The sequence below is a fragment of the Strix uralensis genome, chromosome 8 (genome assembly GCF_047716275.1).
Source record: "Strix uralensis isolate ZFMK-TIS-50842 chromosome 8, bStrUra1, whole genome shotgun sequence".
Classification (NCBI taxonomy): Eukaryota; Metazoa; Chordata; class Aves; order Strigiformes; family Strigidae; genus Strix; species Strix uralensis.
The window spans coordinates 12,278,991-12,306,754 of NC_133979.1; the positions used below are offsets into that span (position 1 = coordinate 12,278,991).

The 27,764-nt window shown below is 50.0% G+C and overlaps 1 protein-coding gene across 9 annotated transcripts in view; it reads right to left on the reverse strand.

The window, feature by feature from the left end:
• Positions 1-1,333: 1,333 nt before the first annotated feature.
• ST3GAL3 (ST3 beta-galactoside alpha-2,3-sialyltransferase 3) overlaps positions 1,334-27,764 on the reverse strand; it is a 205,134-nt gene continuing 178,703 nt past the window's right edge. For 7 of the 9 annotated variants that reach the window (XM_074876235.1, XM_074876241.1, XM_074876234.1 and 4 more), the window contains 2 exons: positions 19,065-19,211; positions 1,334-5,728 (listed from right to left, as the gene is read on the reverse strand). In XM_074876235.1, coding sequence (XP_074732336.1) covers positions 5,639-5,728; positions 19,065-19,211 — 237 coding nt within the window. In that variant the 3' untranslated portion in view covers positions 1,334-5,638. The remainder of the gene's footprint in view (positions 5,729-19,064; positions 19,212-27,764) is intronic. The other 2 variants (XR_012629841.1, XM_074876240.1) reach the window with 2 other exon arrangements.

Genomic DNA, 27,764 nt, shown 5'->3' on the forward strand with positions numbered 1-27,764 from the left:
TGAGTATCGGCTCTGCCCTGGGGAGTGGGCTGAGCATGGGCCGGGACCCACAGGGTGCTGGGGTGCAGGGCAGCGTCCCCCACCCCACAGCTCTCCAGACAGATGGGTGATCTGCTCCCTGGCTGCTGCTGGCTCCGTGACTGCCTGCGTCAGCCTGTGCTCCTGCACCCCCAGAGCTGGGGTGTCCCCATGTCCCTTGTCTGGTCTGGAATGAGCCCTGCGGGGCTGGGGCCGGTTTGACATCTGTCCCTGAAGGTGCCACCCTTGTGCGAGGTGGGATGGGGGTGATGTGGCCCAGCCAGAGCAGGACTGAGCACGCCATTGGCTGCTGCTGTGCCTGTGCGAGGCCATGGCTGGGCGTGACAAAACACATGTGGGAGAGAGCGGTGATGCAGGACTGACCAGTTGCATCAACCCCACGTCAGCGGTGATGTGGCTCTTTCAGGGACATCTGCTCCAGAACAAGTGTCCCTGTCTCCGCTGACCGGAACCTCCCACGGGCTGTCCCCATATGCCCCAGTCCCAGGCCCTGTGCTCTCCCCCTCCACAGCCCTCCTAGGGACAGCGTGGGGCACATGCCCGATGGCAGCGGTGGCCCTGCTCTTCAAGGGCTGGGAAGAGCAGAGGGCAGAAAGGAGGGTTTGAGCAGCTCCAGCATCTCCTTTCTGGGAGGGATCTGGAACTTGCAGCCACACACCGGGGAGGGTTGGGCAGTTGCCTCTGCCGTGTCCCATCGGTGGTGGCAGGAAGCCACCCCTCGTGTTTAGGAGCTGGCAGGTCTGTCAGACTGGTCACCTACCTGGAAGCAGTTCACCCCGTTCCCCCAGGCGAGGGGACTGTCCCCGACTCGTCCCGTGACATGGCCAGGGTTTGCTGCAGGGGTTACGCTCCTCCCGCTGGGACCTGGCACGTGTCAGAGCCAGTCACGGCCTCAGCCCTCAGCTTCCTAAACAGCTTCCTTCCTGGACGCTGCAGTGAGAAGGTCACTTGGCCGGACACCCGCCTTTGTGGGGGCCGCACCCAGCCTGATTGCTGCTGTGACCCTCGGCGGGAAGCCACCCTGCTGGCAGGGAGTCCCCACTCCTCTGCCCCCTGACACGGCATGCACCCAACCTGTAAGACCCTCTCCCACCCCTGCGGTCACCTGCAAGGAGGAGCACAGCCCTCTCCTGTCCCAGGCAGTGGCATCGGCTGCAGCTCCTGGCAGCTGCCTCTGGGTTACGGTGCTGGAGGCGTCGGCAGTGAAACCAGGCTGGGGCCAGCCCGAGCAGGGGAATCCCTCTGCCACCCCTACAAAAGACCAAAGGACAGCAGAAGAAAGAGGCCAGCCAAGCTTGTTTGATAGCTTTATTGCTTCTGTGATATGACTGAATTGATGTGACATAAGCCGGCTTGGAGGAGCCTGCAAGACTCTTGCCCTCCCTGCCTAGAGGGTAAATTAAAAAAAAATCGCAGAAACTAAAACTAATTTTAAAAACTCATTGAGTTCTTCCATCTCAGCTTGGGTACAGTACTGGTGAGAGCACTGGCCTTTAGAGCAAGTCCCTGTGCAGGCTGTGCGAGGAGCTGGTGGCCGGAGGGGCTGGGTAGCAGCCCGGGCCGCCCGCACCAAAGGACACGTCTCCAACACTGCCTGTGACACACACCTGGACCGACGGCACATGCCGTGCTGGTGCCGCTGGAGCTCAGCGTGGCAGCTGCCTCCCTGCCAGGCAGTCTGGAAGCCCTTGCCTGTCCCCGTGCTGCCCGTACCCAGCCTGCCTGCCCCCGTTTGATACAGCCAGCCCTGTCCTGACACCTTCCAACACTGAGGGGTAAAGCAGCACAGCAGGGCAGGGCTCCCCACTGCTCCCTCCCTGGAAAAGGAGATGCTGGAAGCCCAGAGATGCCGGGTGGAGGGATGCTGGGCTGCAGAGGATCCCGCTGTTGCCTCGTGTTCCCTGGCCGTGGTGCCTCCCCTTGGCACGTGTGAGCTTAAGGCCACTGCGTGGCCAGCCCTAACGGGGTGAGGTGGTGGAGGGAGCCCAACGCCAGGGTGACAGGCACTGGGGAGGGCCATATGCTACAAATGCACGAGCAGCCTGTGCTCACGGTGTGGTCAGCGCAGCAGCATCTCTGTGACAGCCCCTCTCCCCCGGAGCAGCACGTGCTGACTGGCCTGCAGCACCCCAGACCTGTTCTCTGTACCAGCCGGAGCACAACCCCGCTGCAGGAGCTGGCTCCCCGACCTCCCTGCACTTCCCCAGCCTCTCTCTAGGCAGGTTCCCTGCCACCCGAGTGGCCTTTCTGCACCACAGCGCGTCAGAGGTGCCAGGCAACCCCGCTCTATATTTAGGCTGTGGAGAATTCCCCTGGGCTCTCCCATCTGAGCTGAAAAGGTGAGTCACTCTGAGGGAGAGGCCAAGACTCACATCCGTCCCACTGACCCTGCTCTGACCCGCGCGCACCGCTCGGAGCTGGCAGGGCTGCAGCGTTTCGGAGGGCGGGAGGTGGCTGCAGGTGCACGTGGGGAGGCAGCCAAAGGAACAGCATCCAGGAGCAAAACCCAGCGCTGCGCCCTGCTCCCGGAGCTGGGGTGCAACAGCCCCATTGCCCAGCAGCAGGGCTGCTCTGTGGGTGTGCGTGCCCCACCAATGTCAAATGGGACAGTGAGTTAGAGGGGAGCCTTTGGGCCCCAAACAACCCCCCATCCTCTCTTTCCTTCTGCTTGCAGGTGGTCCTGACCCACCACAGTCACACTGGACCACGCACTGATCTATTCAGCCTGGGCACTTCTGCCTGGAGACTCCCACCAAGGTGGAGGGAAGGGCTTGGAGTTGCCTCCCTGGTCTGCAGGGACAGCTTCTCACCAGGACCTGTCCCTGGCTGTGGTGGGGAGCTTCGACGCCAGGGAAAGCAGAGCAGGGGCCATGCTCTCTCCTTGCACCTGGGGCCAGCGTGCTGGAAGATAAAAACGGTCCTTAGGTTTGTAGTGTTCAATAAAACAGACTAAATCAAATGAATGCCATCACAAGTGTCCATGGGAGTGCTTCCCCCGGGGGGTGGAGAGGAGCCCAGCACAGACAGAGAAAGCCCTTCACCCCTCTCCTCCTCCTGACTGCAGCCAACCACTCCCTGGCATCTCAGCTCACTGTAGCATATGGATGTGGCCCATCACCCCATCACTGCCCCTGGGCTCCCACAGCAGCTAGTTAAAGACCCAGTTTGAGCACTAAGGTGGAGGGCGGGCGCCCACCCTTCCCCAACCACAACCTCGGCCAGGTCCAGCCCAGGCACCCCCACCATGGCAGGGACTCTACGGATGATGGTCCCCGGTCCAGGCTGACACAGAGGAAGCGCCAAGGGAGCATTGCCTGGTGAGAGCCATGGAAATCCAGTCCCTTGTGCTCCTTGAGCAGGAAAAGCAAAGTGGGGAGAATACTCAAAGGAGTATCTGCCACAGCATATGCTCAAAAACCTGCTGGATACCCCAGCTCTCCATGCTAGACCACACAGAGCATCCTGCGGGGAGGTATGTACTGGGGGAGCAGGGACTGCCTGGCTGGGAGGCCAGAGAGACAGGGGAAGGGACATGGGAAAGGAAAAGGAAAGGGAGAGCCTCCCAGCATCTGTCTTCTGCGGCCTGGAAGAGGCAGACCTTTGAGCTGCTCCCAGACTACAAGGCAAGCAGCAGCCACGACCAGAAGCTGGACAGGACTTGCTCCTGAGCAACCTCCTTGGCTGTGGGCGTACCATGCAGGAGAGGCTCCTGAGCAGCACATCCCATGCTGGTCTGTGGGCAGCACCCAGCACCATGTCCTGAGAGCTGCCTCTGCCTGCAGCCTGGTCTCAAACTGTTCCCTACCGTTTGCTCCTCTGACCACGCCTGGGTCACTGCCTGCCCCTCCTGCACATCCGCTCTGGGGTCTCAGCGCCAGAGCCACAGCCCCCTGCAAGTCCGTGGGAGCAGAGGAGGCCCAGGGGAACCATGCGAGCCCTGCTCTGAGCATCCCTTGTCCATGGTAGGGCCATGTTCTCCCTTCAGCTCAGAGCAAGGCAGACTGCAATCCTTGGGCTACGTCAGATGCAGCGCCAGGACCACGAGCCCAGCCAGCACGCCTCCAGGACCCCCCCTCCACTGACCCCAGCACTGGCTGGCAGCACACCTGTGCCTCGACACACAGAGGCTTGGCTCAGGACAGTGCCCGTGGGCGCAGTCCAGCCCGATCCAGGCTAGGAGAGCGTGGGAGCCAATTTCTACCTGTAACCATTCCCCTGGCAATCCCCCCCTCTGCCCACGCTCTCCAGGTGGATAAGACCACCCCTGCTGTCCTCGCACTTGGCCGCATTGCTCAGTTTATTCCAGCTCCTCTGAAATACATATACAAATAAAATGTGCAAATATTGCATCTCGGGACCAAGACAGCAAAGGAAGGGACGTGCTCCTGAGAGCAGGAGGAGCAGCAGTGCTAGAGCAGCACAGGAGGAGCTTGGAAATGAAGTGAGCAGGGGCCGAGCAGAGGGTGAGGGGTCCCAGCAGGCCCCGACCCATGCCAGCAGGCTCCATCATCACTGAGGTCACATGTCGCTTAAACAGGGAACATGATCAAGTCTGGAACATAAAACAAACATCTTCGTCGGCCTGCTCTCAAACTGTAAAGCTTCAGATCTCTGTGTAAGATCTGACCTCCTTCCAAAGGATAAATTACTCCTCTCCCCCACAAAAATAAAGCGAGATGCTGTCCAGAAACGGTGACACCAATCTGCACGGACTCCATGGGGGCCCTGCACAGCAGGCACAAACCAAGAGGCCTGAAAGCCTTGAGTACAGCGAGGCAGGCTCTGCAGTGCCGTGACAGGCAGGAAGGTGGGGAGGGTCTGCTGCAGGCAGAGAAAGCCATCAGCTCCCTGCTCCACCTTGGGGTCAGGGCAGAGGCAGAGCAGGACAAATGGCTATGGAAAACGCAGCCAAATAAGTGGCTGCTGCTGCTGCTTCTATGCAGGAAGCAAGGAAAAGTGCAGAAAAACAAATCCATGCTCATCTCCATCCAGAAGCTCCGAGTGGAGAATGAGGGAAAGCCATTATTCTCCCTTCGAATTATAGCAGCACCAACGACACTGAAGTTTTGGACGGATTTGTTTTCCTGGGGAAAGGTCTGAGGCCGGTGACAATGCAGATGGAGCATGGAGAGGCCGGGCTTTTCGTGGGGCTGTGCACAAGCAGACTTTGCCTTGCACCTTGGTATTTCTAGTGTGAATCCAGCAGAGTTTCTTTTAAAAAATAATACTTTGTACATTCAGGCATTGCTGCCTCAGGGCAGCGTCACCTCCCATTTGGCACAAATCGTTTTATTCACAAACCTTTCTTCTCTCTCCTGAGTCTTTCTTGTTCAGTTCAGGACACAGAAGATCCGTCTGCGATGCAGAGTTCAAGAACTGCCCACTCAGCGCCTTGCCCACCTCCTACCAGCTCTAGGCCGGGAGGCAGCAGATGCAACCCTCATGTAGACTGGCAATGTGAGAGGGTCTTCCCAGAGCACCTGGGCATCTCTGTGTGTCTTCAGTGAGGTGGGATTCTTGCAGGGGGCTGCCAGTGCCCGCTCCCAGAGCTGCAGCGTGCGTCTTCGTCTCCTCCCTTGGAGGCAGTGGCTGCAGCCACTCAGATCCCACTGGTTAGGTCAGTGATGACTCGGGCTTTCACCAGCTTCCGCAGGAACTCCTTCTCCCGCTGGATGTTGTGTGTCCAGGACTGAAAGGAAATGGGAGAGACAGGTGGTCAGCAGGTACCCTGGCCAAGCATGCTCCCGTCCCCCACACTGCAGGAGCCTCCAGCTGGGGCAGGGCAGTAGCTTCTGCCAAGGAGACAGACGCCGCTGCAGACCAGAAGAGCTCTTGCAGACCAAGGGCCTTCTCTTATCTAAAGCCAATACAGTCAGCAGGGACAGACCTGTGTACCTGAGGTAGGAGGTCTCCCCACGGGCTGGGTGAAGTTTTTTTGGCATGGTGAGATCTGGGCAACCCAGGTACCTTGGGCAGATGTTGCTGGTTATAGTGCTCCCCCAAGCCACTGCACACAAGAGTCCAACAGCACAGCATTAACTGTGGTATATGCTGGGGAACAGAGCTGGCTGAGAACATGGTGGCAGGACATGTTGTACCCACACAGAGCTCCCTGCCAACAGAGGTCTCTGGGGGGGGCATTCAGCTGAAAAGCCCCAAGATCAGCCCCATCAAGGCTCTTGCCTCTGCTAGCCCTATCAAGAAGAAATCACACACTAAAGGTTACACTAATACAATGCGAAGGGTGAAACGGTCACATCTCCCGGCCAGGCATTTCAAAGCAATGATTGCTATAGCTGGTGTCAGCCCACCCAGATGTGTTCCCTGCAGCAGGCTTTAGCTGTGATCACAGCATCTGCCATCACCCCCCTGCGCTGGTACTATTAAACCACTTATATGAAAGCAGTAAGTAGTTTGTGGGGAGACCAAGGGGAAAGCAACTTTCCCCAAAATCTCCCAACCGGACCAGAATCCCAGTAAATGAATCCAGGTCTCCAGCACAGTGCTCTGGCCAGCTGGTAATCTGAGCTCTAAATACAATCTGAACCATGATAAAATCACTCTCCAGGAGCCTCCCTGGAATGGCCTCAAACCAACAAAGCACCAGCCCAATGAGCCCTCTGAGGGCACTTTTGCCATCGGTACTGCCTGCAAAGCACTGGTTTTATCCATCAAATACAACGTGCATGTGGTTCTCCTGTCACCTACTGCTTGTCCCATCCTGTCCGGTCTAGGACAAGCAGCTCTCAGCCATGACTGCTGTGTGGCACTGACAGCCCCGGTCATGGCGTGCAGCCTGTTGCCAAGAGGTCCAAGGTACATAAGGTCCCTCTCTGGATCTCCAGCACATTTTGGAAATACCTCTCGCTGCTACTGTGCATTTACAAGTCACTTCCATCCCCTCAGTGCACAGGAATGACAACAGTTAAAGCTGCTAAGGAAAGTTCAGGCAGGTCTTATCTTGTAACCTGTGTTCAAAAGAAGTTATTGATCTCCTCTGCTTCCAGTGACAGTTACCCGAATGCTGCAAAGGGTGCACCAGCGCTGGGAACAACAGGACCACATGTGCTAAACTGTGTTCTTTGGAACTCTGAAAATGCAGAAGACCCCGTCTCTAAACTGAAAAGACGCTGCCCAGAAACAACTCAGTGCTTGGCTTCTGCTATCATAAAAGCAGAAACTGAAAACTGGCATTGAAGAGAGCTGGTTCTTAAAAGGAAAAAAGCATGAATTTCAGAAAGCAGCAGTGTGAGCGATGGTGGTACAGAGCAGAGTGAGCTGGGAGAGCAGAGCTGTGTGTCCCTGTCACTTGGAGCCAGACAGCCAGGATCCCCCAATGTGCTGGAAACAGTCCCACATGTGGCATCTCAGCTGGGGGTCCCAGGCTTGGCCCCTGCCACGCAGCAGCGTCTGACAACACAGCCCCTTGCTAGGAACACACAGCACTGGCAGAGGCAGCCAAGTGTGCGTGCGTGCTCCTGCCAACAGGCAGTGAGCAGCTGTCTGCTGGCAGAGGCCACGCTGGGAACACCAGGTCTCATGCTTCACTTACATCTGGCTGGGCTTGTTGTTCAAAGCCTATCTGGAGCACCAGGGAGCCTGATACATCATAGCACGAGCTGATCCCTCCTTCACATCTTTCAGCCTCATCAAACTGTATGAGAAGCCAACTGGTTTCACCCAGGACAACCTGCTTATGTCCCTTGGTACAGACAGTAACGGGAAGCAGCCACTTTCAGGCAAACTCAAACCACCTAAAATGTCACCTCAGGCCACATGCAAGTGACTTATCTGATGGCAAGAGGAAATGTGCTTCGTGAAAGGTACAAGTGGACCAGGAATTTAAGTACAGGAGGTGGATAATAAAACTTTGCGTGATACAATTACAGTCTCTCACGTTATGGCTAGGTCTGGCTCCAGCACTGACTGCAAGGCTGCTGGCAAGACCTATAAACCTCTGGCTGTTCAGCATCCAGGCCGCTCTATATCCTGGGCACTGCCACAAACTCCTCCTTCCAAGCAGAAAGCCACATGTAACGGAATTCAGCCTCCCACTTGATCCATGGATCTTAGTGGTGTCCACAGCAGTACAAGAGTATGTTTTGTGGCTGAATGTAAGACCACAGAGAAAGAGGATTCCCTGGTGAGGATGGGCTTCCATCCCTCCCAAAGAGCACTAGCAGGGCAATTGGTGTGGTGCTGCTCCCCCCATGCCCGACAGCAATGCAGGCAGGAGGGATGAGGCATGTCTTCAACACCAGCTCCGGTTACTGATTACAGGAGAGGGACTCACCCCACTGACAGACAGAGCTAATCAGGCGAAGGAAGCTGCATTCCAGCACCAGTGGCTGCAGTGGGGAGAAGAGCAGGAACAGATTTCTCAAAACTGCCAGACAGAGGCACGCACTTCGCTCCCACTGCCCTGATAGGGGAAAGGCAACAAAATACACCCTAAAACCCAGCAGGTTTTAGGGTATATACACCCTAAACAGCATACTGGGTAGCACAGCCTGGGCAACACACACTGCTGACAGGGCCCAGCAGGCGGGAAGGCTCTGTGAGATGGCTGCAGGGTCTCATGAAAAGCCAGGCTTTGGTAGGCTCAGGTTTGCTTTGGGGCCAGGACCATATTATGGCTGTTACAAAGGGAAGTTCTCTTTTGCCACCCCTCACTGGGTAAGCCGAGGTGCTCTGTGTAACCAAGCTTGCAGGCAAGTTGTCCTGCAAATCACTCAGCTGAGCAATGTCCTGAGCTGCAGCAGGATGGTAAGAAAGAGGCAATGATCTGGCCACCTGTGTCCCCGTGGACAGGCTTGTGCTGTCAAGAGTACTCATTTTGACATTTTAGCTAGAAGGTTGTGAGTAGGATCCATGCCTGGAGGATGATTACATGAAGCAGCTGCAATGCTGGTGGTTTATTCCTGCTACTACTGCAAAGAAGCCTTTTCCTGGCCTCGGATCCTGGATGCTCTTTGGCTGTGATGGCAAGATGCTCACTGTCCCTTCTGACTGCTTTGACGCTCTCTCCCTGTGTACACCAAGCTGTTACTGCCTCATTTCCTATTCCGATGCGTGGGATCGTTCAGATTCACAAGCCTCCTGCCCCAAGTCCTGAAGCTACACCTCAGCATCACAAGCAGAAAACACCAGCTCTCATGAATCTGTACTTGCAGACAGTGATAAAGCAGCTCAGAGCGTTCACTGTCACCTCCACCTTCTTGTCCCTGCATGTCACTGCCACTTACTGCTCCTGCAACCTGGCAGACTGGCTCTGCCATCTCCCCACTCTGCTGCTTGCATTGAGCGGGCGTCTGGTACAGCTTCCACTCGTGCAGACAAATGGGCTGCTTGTCTGAGCCCACGGCCAGAGTAGTGAACTTCTGGGAGTTCCAACAGGAACACCTCAGGAGGCTCCAGAGCCGTTCTTGCTCTTTGGGGATCAGGCTGGGATTTCCTTTGCTTTGGGTCTCTCTCTGAGCAGCAAATGATTGCTCTTTTCAGCAGAGAGAGAAGCAGCAGGAGAGTTGCTCTGCAAGCACATGCACTGTTACGGCTGTCCATCCCCGAGAGGTGGCAGTGGGTCTGATCGTTTGGTCACAGTTATTAGATCAAAATTTATCATCGGTTAAAGCCACCTTTCAGGGTTATGCAAATGCAGCAGCCCCAAACCACCTGTCCTTTTTTCTTGACAGTTCCATGAGGAAGCACAAAACATCCTCTGTCCCTTCAAGAGAAGCCAAGTAGAATATTTTAAGACTAAGAAAATGTTTCAGAGACCAACTCAGGAGGAAGGTAAGCTCCCCATCTGTAATCAATTACAATCAGGGAATGCCTCAGTTTCAGAACACATTAGTCTTATCAAGTGTATTCCAATATCTTAAAATACAGGAAGATTAAATCAGAGAGAGCAAAGTCAATGAGGAATGCATTCAAGAAAAACAGCAAATTGTAAAGCAGGAGGTTTCTCAGTTCTGTTACATCGTCTGTATTTCTGCAAGTCAGCACCATTTCTCCCCAAAAACCTGCACAGAAACCACAGCAGCAGCAAGAAGTGCTACTTCACTGGTAACAGTAGGTTTCCAGTCTCCACTGGTGCTAATTTAACCTTCACTGCCTTGTCTCTAGAGCTGCTTATTTTTTATGATTCTGCCTTGCCCACGGCCTTGCTCTGGTCCCAGCATGCTGACCACACACACTAGGTGTTCTGTGGCCACCCTGAGACGCAGTTTCACCTCCCATGACACCAGTGCCCTGCCTCATTCAGGACCCATTGTCCCCTCCTCTCTCAGTCCATCCGCTGGGATGTGACAGCTCGGCAGACTGCCCCATCCCGCCTGCACCCCGTTGGGAGTCACACGTACTGAAACAAAAGGGAGGGCTGGGCATCCTCCTCTTTTCATGTTTAGGAGATGTACTCACAGATCCTTTATGCCCGGTCATTCTTACACCAACTTGAAATCATAAACATCTCTTTTAGCTCCTGCTTATTCTTAACATACACAGAGAGAGCAATTGTATCTCTTCTCAGTCTTCATTTTACTAAGCTAAACAAGCCATGTCTTCCTTCTACCAAACCAGGCTGTTCATTTCCCCTATGAAAAATGGGAAATTTCCCAGAACTGCAGTAGCTCCCTCTGTCCCCATTTACCCCAAATTTCCTTTTCCCGAGTCAGAAAAAAGGCTCACCATTGCCTCATGCAGAGGCAATTCTCTCCCTCTACAAGAAGTCCTTTCCTCTTGTCTTTCCAGAGTTGTATTTGCTTTTTTTTTTCACAGTAACAGCCTGGCATCCTGAATTATCCTGTGATTCATTTGTACCTATCTAAGCACTTTCCTCCTCTGCCGTTGCCTCATGCTATCCCAGCTTAGAGTCAAAATTTCTGGTATTGCCCCTAACAGCATGACCTTCCATTCATATTCTTAGGTTTCATGCCACCCAGTTTACTCCTGTTCTCAAGGCGCTCATGGTCTTCCTGGATGGTATGTTGATCCTCCTTTGTATTGACCACACCTGGTTTTGTCTCATCACAAATTCCACTTACATACCATTGCCTTCTGTGCCAAAAATTATTAAAGCAAACACTAAACATGACCTCCTGTGGGGGAACTCCCAGCCATCCATTCAGTGCTGCTCTTTGTTCTCCTTTAGAGAGACTATTCACATACAGGTGTTGCACCAAACCGTAGCTTCTGAAGCCTAACTAATAATACCTCACATGGCACAGTATCGCACGCTTAACTGAACTTCAGACAGACTGGGCTACTACACTTCCTCTGTCCCCAGAATGATTTTTTTTTTTTTTTTAATCAAATAAAGATATTAAATTAGTTTTTGTAACCTGCCTTTGGTAAATCCATGTTGTGCTTGCTTTCAGGATTTAATTATTCTTTCATTTAAACTCTGCTCTGAAGTTCTGAATTGTACCTCTGAGGTCAGATTAAGAGGTCTGAATTTGACAGGATTATTTTCCTTGTCATGCTCCCATCCCCCCAAAAAACAAAGGAAAAGGAGGTATTATGTCCATTACAATCTAATCCTGTGGAACCACGTGCAACCTGACAGATTTATTGAGGACCTTTTCCTCTGGACTTGCAGTTTCATTGGCTCAGCAGCGCAGTGGTTGGAACAGAGATCTTAGGCTCCCACATCTAGTGCATTAGCTTCAATGGCTTTTGCCTTTCCCTGCTGACCCAGTCATTTTCTGTTTCTATGAGCTTCTCACCATAAGCCACCCTCTCCCTTACGTTCATCATATCACCCTTATGGAGGTAATGTATTCATTCATGTGGTTCCCACTTTGGGTCTTTAATCCCTACACCTTCTGCTTCCTTCACCTCCCTGCATGCCACAGCCCTGGTAATTCTTTCCTTGTTTTCCTACTATTTGTTTGGCAGTAGGACTGTCCAGTGTTTGTTTATTTTCCTTTGCAAGATCTAACTCCACTTGACTTTTGCCAGTTTCCACTTTCTCTCTGTCCTTTTCAACCACTGGGGTGAAGTCTCCTGATGCTCTCTTCCACTCTGCTGTTACTTCTAACACCACTTTGAAGCAGTCATTTATGAAGTTATGCCTACAGCCTTTTTCTGCCAGTTCCCCTCTTGCTGCAAACATGAATTGCAGGTAATATTTGCACTTTTCGTAAAAAAGATTTCAAGTCTACAATAAGTCCATGAGCTCTTCAGTGCATCTACTTTTGGTAGCCCATTCTCCCAGGCTAGGCCTAAATTCAGAGAGGTCAGAGTCAGCACAGATGTCCCAATTCCACTGAGCACCCCGCCAGCACTGCTGAGTGATGCTCCGCAGCCTAGATACAGCTCTGCTTATCAAGCTCCCTCCTTTTGGAAGCAAAATCTGAGCTATAACATCCCTTCTGCTGCCTTTCCACTTAATTCAACCATGAAAACACTTGATCAAAGGCTATTTCCTAAAATGTCCCTCTGCAAGGACTTCATGCCTGCTAAAATCAGCTCTGAGAATGGTTTTAGCAGCTCTTCTTGTGCCCTCATGGTTGATGAGAAGAGCTGGGCTGGCTACTGCATCTGGGAATACCTGGACTCTCCCCTTGACAGTAATACTGGCTCCTACTACACATCCATGACAGTGTGACTTCTGATGGTACCGAGCACCCCTACAGAGGTCTGTGTTCAATGTTGGGGTCAGCAGCTGGGCTCTGGCACACCCCTGTAGATCTTTTACTGTCTTTTCCTACAGATACCTTGTCCAAACCCTAATTCTGGTTTTGTCCATCCTACAGCCTTACCTTCCTTGCTATTACTAGTGCACAGTGGTACCCCACGAGTGTTACCGTACTTCTGTCCTACTGAACAAGGCAATACCTGTGCTCTGGTAACGGCTGCTATTCCATCAATCTTTTCCAGATTTCTATTATATAGACACACAGTCCTTAGGCACAGGAACAGCATGTGAGGCCTTCGTTCAGCAAAAACGCTGTCAAACAGGTGGCTTTTAAACAAAGACAAAAATGTATAAACCTCATCAGTCATCACTGCTGGCCCCAAGAAAAAGCACTGCCCTTTCAGAGGTCCCCCTGCCCCAGCCCCTAACCTCCCCCTCCAAAGCTGACCTCCATTTCAGTCTGCACCATTCCTTGTACTCCAATCGCAATTCATCAGCCAGGCTCGAATAGCTGTGTTTTCAGTCTATAAATCACCAGGCTAGACATCTGCCTGGCTTTCAAAGGAGTTTTGTTCTTCTTGTTGGCTACCGCAAACTTTAAGGTACTTGGAGGCCTGAAGCAGCCCAACCACCCCCTCCCAAGCAACTTGCGTTGATTTAAAATGCAAAGGACGGCTTCACAGAGAGAGCCCAGATGATGATAAAGCGCTATTGTTTGTGCCTTTATGGGCCGAGACTCCAAACTTCATGTTTGTGGATTATTCTGAGAGGTAGCTGCTGGCGGGGAGAGACAGAGACAAAGCTGTGTGTCACTGCATGCTGCAGGCCACCTCCCCTAGCCCTTGTGACAGTCCTTACACAGGCTGAATAAGAAGTGTTACAAGATGGTGTCCTCCAGCATCCCACAAAGACCTGTTGGGGAAGCGAAGCCAATGATCAGAAAGAAGCCATCAAAGGCGGCCGTGCCACCTCCCCCTCGGGTCAGGCAGCGAGTCACTGAAATGCCCGGCACAGCTGTATCAAAGGAGCTGACACCTCCAACAACATCGGCACTGGCGCTTGATCTGCTTCTACAGTGAAAAGGAGACCAGTCCGCAGCTCCACTGCACGACACAAATGCTGCAGATGGGCTCTAGACGGAGAAGGGTGGCTTTTAACCACGCATTCTCCATTTTACCAACCGCAAGTTCGTGAGGCAGTCTGCAGCCAGCTGCTAAGACGACAGCTCGGGGTGCTCCCTGTGTGGTGTCTGAGGCGACTCCTTGCTCACATTCTTGCTCCTGCAAGAAATGACCAGGAGACTGAAGCTCACCTCTGGATCATGAGGCCGGGGAAGGCTGTATGCTGGGGCAGAATGCTGGGAGCCAGTCTTGTGCTTCGTTCTCATGATTTAGCACAGCCCCCAGCTCTCTGTTTCATCAACTCCTTAATGGATATGTTTTTACTATTCCAAACACTGTCACTTTCTCATCCTGAAATAATTTCTGCCTGAAACACTAGCCTGTTTTGCCATTAGCAGTGAAAGTATATTGTAACCCTTATAGGCAGGTTCATTATTTTTTTAATCCGGAAAAGCCTTCACTCTATTTTAAAATTACTCCCTTTTTCCTCACCTCCATTTCCATGTTTCCTTCGCTATGTCCTCAGTGGATATGACACTTCTACATTAATGGAAGACAGTGACTTGTGATAAAAATACACTTTTATGGAGGGCTTGGGCAGGAAGCATTACAGGACTTGAGCAAGAAATAAAAATACAATAAAGTATATCAAAATTCAGCTCCGATGGACTCATCGCCACAAAAACAGAAACAAGTGAGCAGACACCTTGGCAAGGACTCAATCATTTTCTGTACAGCATTCATAGAAGCAGCCAAGGGTCAAAAGCTGTTGCAAAGTTATTTGGAATAGTGAAAACAGAACTGAAGGGAGATGACACACTTGGACATTCTTCATTTTGTAAGTTAAAACAAAGAGACAGGATTAGAGCTGAAAAAATCACCTGTGAGAGTTTACACAACAGCACTGGGTCTGTTGGGCAGCGGTCTCCCAGTAACAGATCAGAGAACAGCAGGCTGTCTTCATACCACCCAGAAAACCCCTGCCAAAGTGCAGGCCAGGGACGCTGTACCCCCGGCCATGATGGGAGAAGATGAGAGAGAAGGGGAGAAGGTGCTGGGCAGCAGAGCTGGGATCAAGGGGCAGTTCTGCACTGCAAGCATTGATCTTCCAGCTCACAGCCTGCACTGACAGCACTGCACCAGTGTGCTGCCAGCTCTCCAGAGCACACTTATGAACAGAAAAGGGTCTTCTCCACTAGGTCTTCCTGGACGTACCCTGCCTGGAGTACAATGAGCTACCCAGGACAGAGGGTAAGGACGCCATCCAGGACTAAAATGGAGAAATTTACTCTCATGAGCATTCACAAGCACAGGAGAATCCATATATGTTTTGCAGTCATACTACTGACCAGAGTCCCAAGACCATATACTTCCCCTTGACTGGTAACACTGATGAAGCTCCAGAGCATCTGCCTCCTTGAAGAACCTTCTCCTCCAGGGCAGGAAATGTCTGCCCAGCCCTCGGAAGGCAGAGATGCTGGAAGAGGCAGTGGAATCAGCTGCCTTCTGTGGTTGTAATAGCAGCACAATCTTGGACCTCGAGGGCTTTTACCCCTGCAGGGAAAGCAAAGACTAAGCAAAACTATACACTGGGGCTGCCTGTTTCTCCTCTTGGGAATTCAGCCGCTGGTCCCACAGAGCAACAGGAAAAATCACATTCACTTCCACAGAGATTTTATCACCTCAGTCTTGGCATGGGAGAGGCATCTCCGCCCAGCTGTGAGCAAGTGAGTGCATTTTGCTGGCTTTTTTTATGTAATCAGAACAAATTCCTCGGAGATGACTCACAGGGTTTCAAGGGTGTCCAGAGAGATGTCAAGCAGACCTCAAGTGTAAATCAGTGACACACCTTGCCGAGAGGACAAACGCTTGTCAGCAAACCCTTTCCCCCTGCAGACACCAGGCAAGGGAAGGAGCTCGATGGATGTTCCCAGGGAGGCTCCCACGAGGCACACGCACACATGTGGCACCTCCAGACCCAGGATGCTGCTGGTGTTTACATTTCTTCTGTAAAGACAGTGATGGTTTCAGGGTGGAGCTGGAGTGCTTCCCTGCAGCTGCTCTCCAGGCTTAAACACTGAAGATTTTTGGTCATTCAGGCTGGAGGAGCCCAGCAGTCAGGGAAATGATATGAACTTCAGAAATAGAGGTTCTGCCCCACCAAAGCCCAGTCAAACTGCAGAGGTTCCTGCCTGGGATGTTCATTATGGCAGTTGTTTCAGTGCTGTCATGTTGCTACATTAAGCAAACCAGTTCCATTCCCCTGCCCCTCCCCAGCCTATTTCAAGGCATAGCCTGCTTTAGTGGCTCCTTTAGAGGCTGAAATATAGAGGAGGACCAGGAAGAACTAGACCTGGACACAATCCCAGAGGTCCAAGTTAACACTGAGGAAAATGCTGTGGATGCTCTTGGGCCTTTGGGTGTCAGAGCAGATGGAACAGACAAAAACCCTTCGTGGAGCTTGGCTCTGGGTCAGTCTTCTTTCACTAATGCCAAGAGCAAGGTTTGGCACAAGGAACCAATGCAGGCCAGCCTCCCAATTTGCAAACCACATGCAGGTCTCTCTTCAAGCAGGGTGTGCACGGCGCTTCCAGTCTAGAGTGGGGCAAATCTCCATTTGTGTGTTCTTTGAGGGCATCTGCAGAAGACACAACCCAACTACTATGCCCTTCACCTTTCAACTTCACCCTCAGATGACTAACAATTACCAGCTACCATCAATATTAAATGGGAAAGAAAGAAATGCAATCCTCTCTTTGCTCTTCACATTCCACAATATCACAAACAATTTGTCATATTGGGAGGGGCAGAAGCAGGAGGAGCATTAATTATTGATACTTGGGAACAGATGGCTTTTCTTGTACCGGGGCAGTGAAATGTAAGAGGAGTCTGTGGGTGAGGATGTGAGGATTAGATGGGCGGACTCATATCGGATAACCAGCCTTCAAGTGGAACAGGAACCTTCCTCCTAGAACCAGCTCCACTGGCCTGCAGAGCTCTCATCGACAGCCCTGGCTGCAGAAACAAATCCACTGACATCTAAACTAGTGAGGCTTCACCAGAACCTTTCAACACTCCCTCACCTCCGTACAGAACATCCTGGACACGATGACTGACAGCTTCCAGACAGCAGAGGCCTGACAAACCAGGCACCAACTGGTCTCTCTAGGAGACCCTACTGATTGGATTTCACATGTTCATCCTCATCTACTGCCCTGTGCCATGCAAGGTTTACTCCTGAGACCACATATGGTGTCCAAGAGTGACTCCCTTCTGTCTTCCACTTGCTTCTGCATCCCACTCAGGGTGCTGGCCTCCAGAATCAAAGATCCAAGTGATCTGGACCAGCGACTTCAACAGCAGACTCTCATCTAACTCTTTTTGCTACCTTTTCCCATTGATCCATATAAGGATCAAGAGCAAGAAGACTTCATTCTTGTCAGCTCCTGTGTAAGTGTCCTTGAAGTTGGAGACACCTACCAGGCTGCAAAACAGGCTTGGCACAGGACACCCGCTGTGAGTATCCCTGTGTCCAAGAGTGGATTGTGGGACTGAGATCCTTATGAGACAGGGGGAACAACTGGGCAAGAGTGCTTCTCCACCAAAGGCAGCCCCTTCACCAGAGTGGACACAGTGGCACCACAAAGACAAAAGCGTTTCCTGAAACTTTCATGAACAGTCTACGTACCCACTGCTGGAGCCAGGCATCTGCATGCATTTTCAGTCTGGTGTAGTTGTGTCTTTGCTGGAAGACTGAAGAACCAGCTGTACGGACTCAGACCTGGGCCTGCGTAGCCCAAGGTCCTGTCACAAGGTTATAAGCAGACATCCAGTGAAGAGTCAGAACTGGGCAAGCCAATGGTATTACCTCCTCTACTACTGCAAGAATGATATTCCTCAGCTATTTTCCACTCGCAGATTTCACAAGCCAGTCACCATCTCTGTACATAGTGACTCAATTCAGTTTTCTTCTGTGGACATAACCCTTAAATCCTGTAAATGGGCACTCACTTTCCCAGCCAGCCCAGATTAAATCCATGGTTATTCCATTGAGCAAGGCAGACTTTCTTGCTACCTCCACAGGCCCAGAAGGTACCTCAGAACCACGATATCCAGTCCCTTCATATGTTGGGGACCTCATCATGGTCTTTTCCCAAACTCAGTTTGTTCTCTTGGCCTCTCCTGAGAGGTTGTTCCAAAGCCTCATTACACTGATAATTAGACTCGCTCTTCTCATTTCTCAAGCTGACTAATCACTAATTTCTAATGCCTCTCAGTCTGCCTAGGGTCATACAGCCTGCAGTCTGTGAGAGTTCTAAAACACATACAATCTTGTGATTTGGGAAAACACAATTTTCCAGCTTCCCTCCTGGCCTGGATCAATGGCAAAGTGCTACAGGTGAACAAATGCTAAGTGCCAGGAGACAGCTACTGTCCACGAACAGTACAACATTTCACAATATGGAGTAGGATTGAGAAAGTTTCCCTATCTAGGAGCCAGTGAAGAGGGGGAAGCAATCTTAGAAAGGCCTGGGCCACATCTGTGCTGGGAAAGATTGTACTCTACCAAAAAAGCAGCAAACCTTCCCACTATAGAAGCTCTGACCAGTGTCCAAGTTTGGTACAGGAATGGCCCGACCTGAAAGAGTGTCTTTATGCTGCTGCATTATACCAACATGAGAGCTTTTGTTCCTCTAAAAATGCTGTTCAACTCACTGTGATAGTACCAGAAAACGTTTCTAACGTAGATCTGTCTTTAAAGAGCAGTCTCCACAGAGCCATGATGTGTTTACACTTAGCTAACTGCTGCTGAACAGTCAGCTGAGAGCTAACATGCACGGGCTAATCTCACCTCCCCCACATTTCACAGGGGCTGAGGAGAGGATCATCTAGCAAAAGAAGCCTATGGATTAGAGAGCAATACAATGGATCAAAAAGCAGGAGGAGGCCACATCTTTTCAACCCCACAGCAGAATTGCTCCCTTTCACCCTAACTCTAGTTAACATTTATGTGAATCTTTTCCCTGCTGCTCAAAGAAGGAATCACATTATATACACATTCCAGAGAACTTTTCCCAGCAGAAATAACCATTTTTAACACACATTGTGCTTGGGGAATGTCTAGAATTTTACACGCAAATGCATGGGTGGAGCTGTTCTGACCCATACAGGAAAGCTGTAAGTTGACATCACCATCCCAGTCAGGCTCTGGAGTCGGGGCGGTCGGCGGGCTTGGGAGGAAGATGTGCTTGGCAGGAGCTCCCTACCTCTTTGATGGCAGACATCTTGATGTTCTCATAGTAGTGCAGCGGTGCATTGGGTGAACTCATGTCATAGCCAAACCCAGCTACCGCCACCTCATCACAGTTGTGGAGCGCCATGGTTATTGCTACGCTTCCCAAGGTGGGGATGTTCTGAGAGGAGAGAAAGCAGGAATGGAAGTCATTAGCAGGTTGCCATTTCTATAATCAAAGATTTCTTCTTATGCTCACAGGGGCACTGCTGCTACTAAGCAGAAAATCAGGAACAGGGTATCTGGCTATATCTGCACATCAGCTGCCCAGTGCCAGCTTGCAGGGTCAATAGCCTCCCAACTTGTAAAGAAATTCATATGTTAGCCAGCTTACTACAAAGCATCTAGCACAAAAGCAGCGGCTCTTGTTTGAGGGTCTATGACCTGACTCTCCAGGGGAGTATTGCAGGGCAGAGGGATTAATGCAAATGGTCAGACTCCCCTTCCACAACTTCACTATCCTGAGAATGGGGCAGCAGATGAGCTGGAGGATGAATCACAGTGGATAAGTTAGTTTTCTGAAATTAAAACAGACGTAGATACTGGATTACATTTCTGTGCATGTTACTGGCTTCCAGATAGGCTAAAGAGGAATACTTATCTCAAACGGGCCACTACACAGGAGCAGAAGTGAGGAACAGTACAAACTCTTCATTTTACTGATGGCAAAAGCAGTTTGAGGAGGCCGTTGAACAGCTCTGGGAGATGGAGAGGAGATCAGGCAGCCCCAGTCAGCAGTGTACACTGAGACCCCTTTCTTTGCTCAGGGGCACCCCCACAGGAAAAGGACACTCTGGCCTGTGCCATTCCCTTCCCAGCCACAGCGTACTGGGAAGACAAGGAGCAGTGGGAAGCCAGTCAGAGATGGGTGATAGCACTCTGAGCAGGGACACCCCGACTGTCCTCTCCCATCTGCTGACCTGCCATTTGCACCGAAGTCCAGCCTCAGCCCTTCCCATTTCACCTGGCTCCTGCTGAGGCCCTGTGACAGCAGGGCTGTACGGCTGCAACTCCTCTTGTGTGTTCAGATGAACATGACCGCTGTGACAGACGAGTGTTTCCAGTGTAAAACCCTAGCTCACAGACTCTTCTAGCTCCCCTTTAGGTAGATGAATTCAGAGGTAGCTTTACCCCAGGGGCTAGGGAGAGGCTGAGAAATCCACCCACATATCTTATCTTCATTTGTAGAGCATCCAACACCAGCCATATCAAAAGTATCCTGAATTCAGAGGACATGCTCAGACAGCCACCAAGGGTGACAGACTCTTAGCTGAGATGTAGAAACCAACTGCACGCTTGTATTTTGCATTTAAAATGGTTTACCTTGAACCGATGAGCAATGCTATTGCCTTTCCTGACGTTTGTAACAGACTGGGAACACAATGTTTTGAGCTTCTGCTTCTCATTCAAAGCAACCAGCTTTTGGCAGCACACTACCTTGCTCGCTTCTGATTGCCTGACCAGTCCCAAGACCAACAATTTCCAAGCAAAGAAATGCCACTCACACCATAGCTGAGATGTGCAGAGCTGGGAGCACAACCCAAGTGCTATGGGGAACGCCACTACAGTGCACCGGAATTACACTAATCTGAAGACAAACATGCAAAACTGCTTATGGCTAAATCAGTGCGACATTAAATTCAAACATTTGTTGTGCAACTGTAATAGTGCACGTTTGAAATGAAAAGACCTTACTACATCCTCCTGTGCCAGGTCTAGATGTTAGGAAAAACAGCAGAGTAATTTTGTTCTCAGTGCTCAATTTCAGTTGCTACTCACCACAAACAATATTGTTTTTATTCTGGTTACTTTAGTTAATTGTTAATTCAGTGGTAGCCATAAAACATCAAGGAGGGGTTTAGAAAAATTGGAAAAAGTTTATTAGGCAAGGATAAGAAAATTCCCCCGAATTTCAAAACATGCAAGAACATCCTGTCTTCCCAGGCATGGCAGTCCAAATTCATATATTCTCATCTTTGTGTTTTACATAGGAGATGACATTCGGATTTCACTGGAATTGCATCAGCTGGTAAGTGGACTTGCCGCAAAATCCTTTCCCTCAGCTGAGCTGTAGTTACAGTGTCCAAAACATAGTGAGTAAATGGTTACGTCCTTGAGAATGTGTCGTCGCTGGGAATAAAATGGCGTTACCACCACCCACACTTGCACTGGGCCCATTCCCACGGTACAGCTCGAGGGAGACACAGGGTCTTTGCCTGGAGGGAATTTCACTGGCCAAGTTAACATTTAAGAGCTAACTTTCTAATGTGAGTCTTATAAACCACAGAGAATTAATCATACTACCCAACCTCATGGGAGGACTGCCAAACCACCAATAACTTTCTTTCAAGCATATTCTTATTTCTGTTTGAAGAACAACAGATTACAGAAATCAAAAGTGAACTTCCCTTGGGTCACCAAATATCTGCCTGACTTTATTCGATGTATAACAACTCTAGAGGCCTTTGTGGAAAAATAGGAGATAATTTTCTCATCTGCTTCTGTTCTTCAGTAGTTCCTGACATGCCAGTATCTCAGTACTGCCTGATCCTCTCAAAAATTATTAAAATACCAAAGACTAACAAAGACTTCCCAACCTCTCAGGTTGTCGTAGATGTATCTGGTTTGGCCCCCACAACTATCAGAAATTCACACACTGTCCTTAGCAAAATAGTTTTGTGCTGCCCTAAAATCACATTCAGAAACTGATGATCTGATGGCAGTTTTTAATTAAATTATGCCTTATTTATGTTAGCACCCTCCAATACTAGGGTAGCTACAGCCTAGTGTGTGTCGCCCCCTTGAACACAGAGACCCGCAGCAATTCACAGCTTCACTGCTGAGATGCAGCCTCACATCCCACTGCTGCAGTCAGAATCCTGTGGGCTAGAGAAGACCAACTGGAAAATACTTTAGAAATTATTATCCCTGCTATTCACTGAGGGCAGTAACTGTTAGGGCAGCACAGGGGTGCTTGCAGAGCCCACCCTTAGTAAATGGCGCGGATAACAGCACCTGCTAAGAGAACATGAGTACAAACTCTGTGTGCACATGCACTTGGATCAAATACACATAACTGGGCATTTGCTGCAAACTGCTATGTTAAAGAAGAAGCAACCGTCAGGCAGATTAAACAGTAACTGGGGAATTAGAGAGACTTGAAAAAAAAGGAGTCAGCTTGAAAAGAAGTATAAAAGAAGCATGATTGCCGGTTAACTAAACATCATTAGTACATCAGTATGTTGCTTTGGTCCTGATTCGGTATAAACTAGAGAAACTGAGCCCTCTTATCTTGTGACAGCCTGATGAGCTTCTGCTACACCTTCCCCCTGTTAAAAATGAAGCACTGCCTCATGTCCAGTTTGTGGCACAGGAAAGGCCCTGTACGATCTAGGGATGCGTCCCAGGCTGTGCTACAGAGAAACCAACTCAGCAGCATTCTCCAGGAGAAAGGGCTCTCCTCTCCTCTCAGCAGAGAAGTGGCAAATGAGAGGAGACACGTATCAGAGAGAGGAAACAGTTATAATTATTCTCTGGCTGCATCTATACAGCTTCCAAGCTCTCCTGATTGTACACAGGCATACAAATCCATTTGCTGCTAAACTCTAATCTGGACCTAATAAACCATGTACAACCTTTGGGGCAAGTTGGGGGACAGGTCACTCCAAAAGAAGTTAGGCATCATGGACATGGCTGTGCCAAACCTGGCTTGCTGTGCCCTACACAGTGCGTCAGTACTATCTCACTCACACACCCTTGTGCCGTGCCCCAAAGACATACCAAAGCAACCACCACACCTCTTGCATTGAGTTATGAAAATAAAACTCTCAAACAACTGAGGAGGCCTCTTGTTATTCTAGGCCATTGCGAAGGGAAAAAACCAAAATCCCAATATCCCGCCTCAGGAACAATAATCTGGGGTTGAACTAGCTCAAAGCCTGTCTTGCTGCTCATGGCCTTCTATGTGCATTCCTGTACCACCAAGCAATGCTGCTTTCAACCAAATGGTTGAAGAACAGCAGCCCAACAGTGGCCAGTGCCGAGTCAGAAGGCTCCTGGGATGCCTCCCAGCTGCACAAAGACTGGCCAGTGCAGGCTAGGCCATGGCACGGGGCTGCCTGGGGTGGCCCAGCAGGACTGCTGCTCCAGATGTGGCCATGATGAGTTTCTGACCTGAACTGGTGCCCACCAACTGGGGTGAGTTGGGAATGGCAAGATGCCAGAAAGCATTTGGAGTCCTCTCCCCCTGCCAGTTCCTTGCCACAAGCCTTGAACTTGGCCTTACAAGCTCTGTACCTCCCGCTGTGTTTCTTAGGTTTCTGTCCTAGCTGGAGCCCACGGTGAGTACCAGGTTCAGCATACTCTCTCCAGCACTGGTAAACAACTACAAGGGCAATCTCCCTGGATAATGTGGCCTGAACTGACAGTCCACTTTTCCAAGCCTGGCCTGCTGTCTAAGTCCAGACTTCTGGAAAATGTAGTATCTAATATAAGGCTCTCCGGGGATCAGACCTTTGTCTGGTCCCATTTGAGAGAATGCAGCAGACTGACAGACAAGCCAGAGATGACACCAAAAGGCCACCTGACACACAGAAGCAGCAAACACAGCAGTGGTGAGCAACGTCACTGCAGCAGTGCTGGGCAAAGGCTGCCTGTGCATCCAGAGGGCCTCCTTCCAGGGGCCTGCTGGCACACGTCCTCCATGGGTGAGGTGAGCACGGGCACAGCGGATGCTGGGTGAGAGGTCCATAAAGACAAGAGAGGCAAAGATGTCTGGTCTTGTGCTGCGTCAGGGATCACTGTAAGCTCTGTGCGGTGCAAACACAGCCAGTTTGTACCACCAGGTCAGGGTGGTGACCTGCCTTTAGCAGTACAGACAGACATAGGACAGGTTGACCTAACTGCTTCTACACTGTTCTTTGCTGCAGGGGGAAAGATAAAAGGCTTCCCCTCAAGACATTGCTGTTTCATCTTCCATTGGTCCCCCTGAAGAGGCTTTAAAGACTGACTTCTACTCACAGAAGAAAAGAAGACAGTCAGCAGAAATGAACACCAGCTCTCCTCTGGACTTAATGGAGGCTGAGCATCACCTCGCAGGCTTGCCCTGGAGATCCAGTGCTGGCGACTGAACCAGGGGACCGTAACTGCTCTTTGCTTGGTGCATGTGAAAAGCTCTTGCTGCTTTTCATTCCATGCTCGGGTCATTCCTGTGTCACTGCCTGCTGGACTGGAAGGAAATGACTGCTGTAAATCTGTTTTTAGAAATATTTGACTCCCTTAATATGTTAAATGAATTCCAGTTATTTATGGGATTTTACTTAGCTCAGGGTAAGACATACTAGATTGTTCAGACTATTCCAATTGTTACCTTTTTCAATAAAAGGGTAAGTGTTGCTAAAGAATAGACTCCCTACAAACAACAATACACTTAGATATTCAAATTGGTTTGATTACTGTATTAACTTATTTGAGGGAAAACCTGAAAAATTGCTTGCATGGGAAAAATTGCTACCTTAGTTTTATCAGTTATAGACCTGATCACCTAATAGCAATAAAGTTTTCTAAACAAAAGAAATACAGAACAAAACTATAATAGCCATTAAATGTTATACACAGCAGTCACTGTATTTTCTTTTTGTTAATTTATGTTTGCATAAGAAAAACCCCAAACCTACTCTTTGCTTCCCTTAGTTGGCAAGTTTGGAAATATGGCATAAAAAGCAATTTAGCATCACTTACTCTGAGCAGACAAGTGCCTGGTATTCTGCAGTGGTCCCTGTCACAGGAGCTTACAACCCACAGCACTGCTCCCGCAGCTACCTCTGTCCATGCACAGAATCAGCTTCAATATTGGGCTTCAAAAGACAAAGCAGAGCATCTCTAACACTTGTCCTTCTCACCTCCCCTAGTTATCCCTTGCTGTAAGTGGGAGAGGGCCTCCAGAACTGGTGGTCTGCAGCAGAGCAAAAGGGAAAGGCCAGAGGCCTGTGGCTGGAGACATGACAAGCTGCCCAGCAGGTTTCCGTTCTGCCATTTAACTGCTGAGCTCCTATACAACTTAGCACAAATCAAGTATCTTTGATCCCCTCTAACCTGATGCACAAGCTCTGAGTCATCATTTGCCATAGAGCGGATTCCTGTGCAGTACAGGGAGTATTTCTTAAGGACCTAACAATTTAACAGAGGGCAAGCAAGGGCATGACTTTACTACATGCTAACTGCTCTGTGGTAACCACATATATGCTTCACCCTATGCTAAATGGGAGTTCATGGCCTACTCTTTCATGGAAAAGTAAACTCCCTTCAGCTACTTTGCATCTATCATGTGCAGAGGCATGTGGTTGGGCATCTACCAAGAAGTGGCTGGTATGCACTTACCTGCTACCCTGTGATGATGGCTTGTCTGAGTGTCCATTCCCCAGCAGCTCACGGACTGATCACACTGCACTGGTAATGGATCAAACAGTCCAGCCCATGAAGCAGATGTGATGGCTTGCAAACCCAAAGCTTAACAATGACACTAAGCCTCTATATTTAACTGACTGCAGCAGCCCTTTACCTGTCCCTCTATCTGCCTTAGAAGATGCTGTCAGAGTGCAAAAAAAGGAGAGGCACATGACTGGAAAGGATGAAGTGGCAGATTGCTCTGCTCCTGCCATCCCCCACCTCTCTTCTGCTCTATAAAGACCCAACAGGTTCCAAGAAACGGCCTTCACACAGTGACAGTCCAGCAAAACCAGCCCAGGAGACCTAGCTTGCTGACACCAGGGTGACCCAGTGCCAGTGAGAGAAAGGGTCATTACAACCAGCCAGGGGAGCTGAAAAACTGCCTAAGGAACAAAGAGAAGCCTTTGGGTGGGACGTGCTAACACTCCAGCATCAGAGGTTAATCCCCAAGTGCATGGGGGCTGTCACCACTCTGCAGAGGCGCTAATCCATGGCCCAGCGCCTGACTCAGCCTGATAACACCTCCTGCACATGGCTCCTCCTTCGGCAAGTTGGTGCTGAAGCTGGGTGAAGTCCAGGGGAGGATGCTTTATCTCTTTAGTTAGAGGTCTATAGATTCAGCCATTTCCCGTAGATGAACAAACCAAAGGCTTACAGTTTTTGGCAGCAGAACTTAATCTCATAAGCAGTTAAATCAAGCAATTCAATGGATGCACAGCACCAGCAGAGAGGGAGAGAAACAAACACCACAGTCTGCACTGGAGTCCTGAAGTCTCTTGATAATTTGTGTAATCTGGAATGTTCTCCTGGCCACCTCACACCATGCTTGGGGCTCCCAGAAGAGCCAGAAAGCTGCTGCTCCAATGGCTCTGAACACTACTGAGTGGATAGGACTGTTCACTACACAGCAAAAAGTACCGTGGCAATAACCATCTCCAGTGTTACACATGCAACAGGCAATGATGCCTCTGAACTGATGTTCATGCTTGTCCCCCAGTAAGCTGTCTGCAGTGTAAGGTAGGTTACTGCATGCCTGAATTACCAGCTGCAATACCAGTGATGTCTGGTTTCAAGCTCAAAAGACCCTATATACACAGAACTTCTACCTAAACATAAATCACATACATATACGTTTGGCTAGTGAGACAGCCAAGCCTGCACCCACACCTTAAGAGGATTCTTTAATCAAAGAGAGGATCTTTACTACCTTGTTTCTTTCATGCTAAACCATCTTCAGGTATTAACATTTAATTTTGCCCAGACATTACTAGAATCCTAAACTGAAGTTTTTCTTTTTCATCAGTTTATCCCAAGAAAAGAGAAGTCCACACATAGTAGGAAACAGCTCTCCCCCTTCTTATGACTTCAGTAAATGGATTAAAGAAACTCCTGAAAAGCTTTACTGGTCCCAGAGAGAAGTCATTGTTCATTATGGGTGACCAGTTTTGCTCCTTGCTCAGACTTTTGGCTACTAAAGCCACAAGTGCAATCAAAATACACATGAGTTGCACCTCCCTACTCTCCTCCAGAACCATCTGGCCCAAATTATATTATCAAAGCAGAGGATGTTACTACATTCACCCTTTATTGAATCCTGGGAAAAACACTTTGAGATCAGCCCCAAACTATTTTACTAGCTCTCCTCAACCTTGCTGAAAAAGCCCTCAAATTACGAAGTTAATTGGCAGCACATTGTTACCATATGTGGTGTGCAAGAGAAGCACTGAAGTTTATTTAGGCAACAGAACCAAAGGAGAGTGGAATATTACTGCTCTCTATGAGGATTTCTTGTTGGCCTTGATTATGAAGGCATCCCCAGCCTTGATCCTGCTGTGTGTAGCCTGCCCAACATACCACAGCACACTGCAACATGGGGGCATCCATCTGTCCCCATCCTGGTTCTCCAGGAGAAACTCAGGACACATACTGTTTGCTGTGCTTTTGCTTATGAGACCTCAGCGTTTTCCTATTCCACGTTCATATACTTCTTTCTTGAGTAAAGTTTTCCAGGCTGTCTCACATCTCTAAAGCATGACCCTGAACCCAACCAGATATGCTCTGTGGCTTCTGGGTCACACTGTCTCTTGTAGAGCAATGCTCCTTGCTCTAGCTGTCTCACTCCTCTTGCTGGATCTCTCTCAAATCTTTAATGAGTCAGATTCTTGGTCTACAGGCTCCAATTTCCACTCTTCCCGTTTAAACTCTCAGTGAAAAAAGGTCTGTAGCA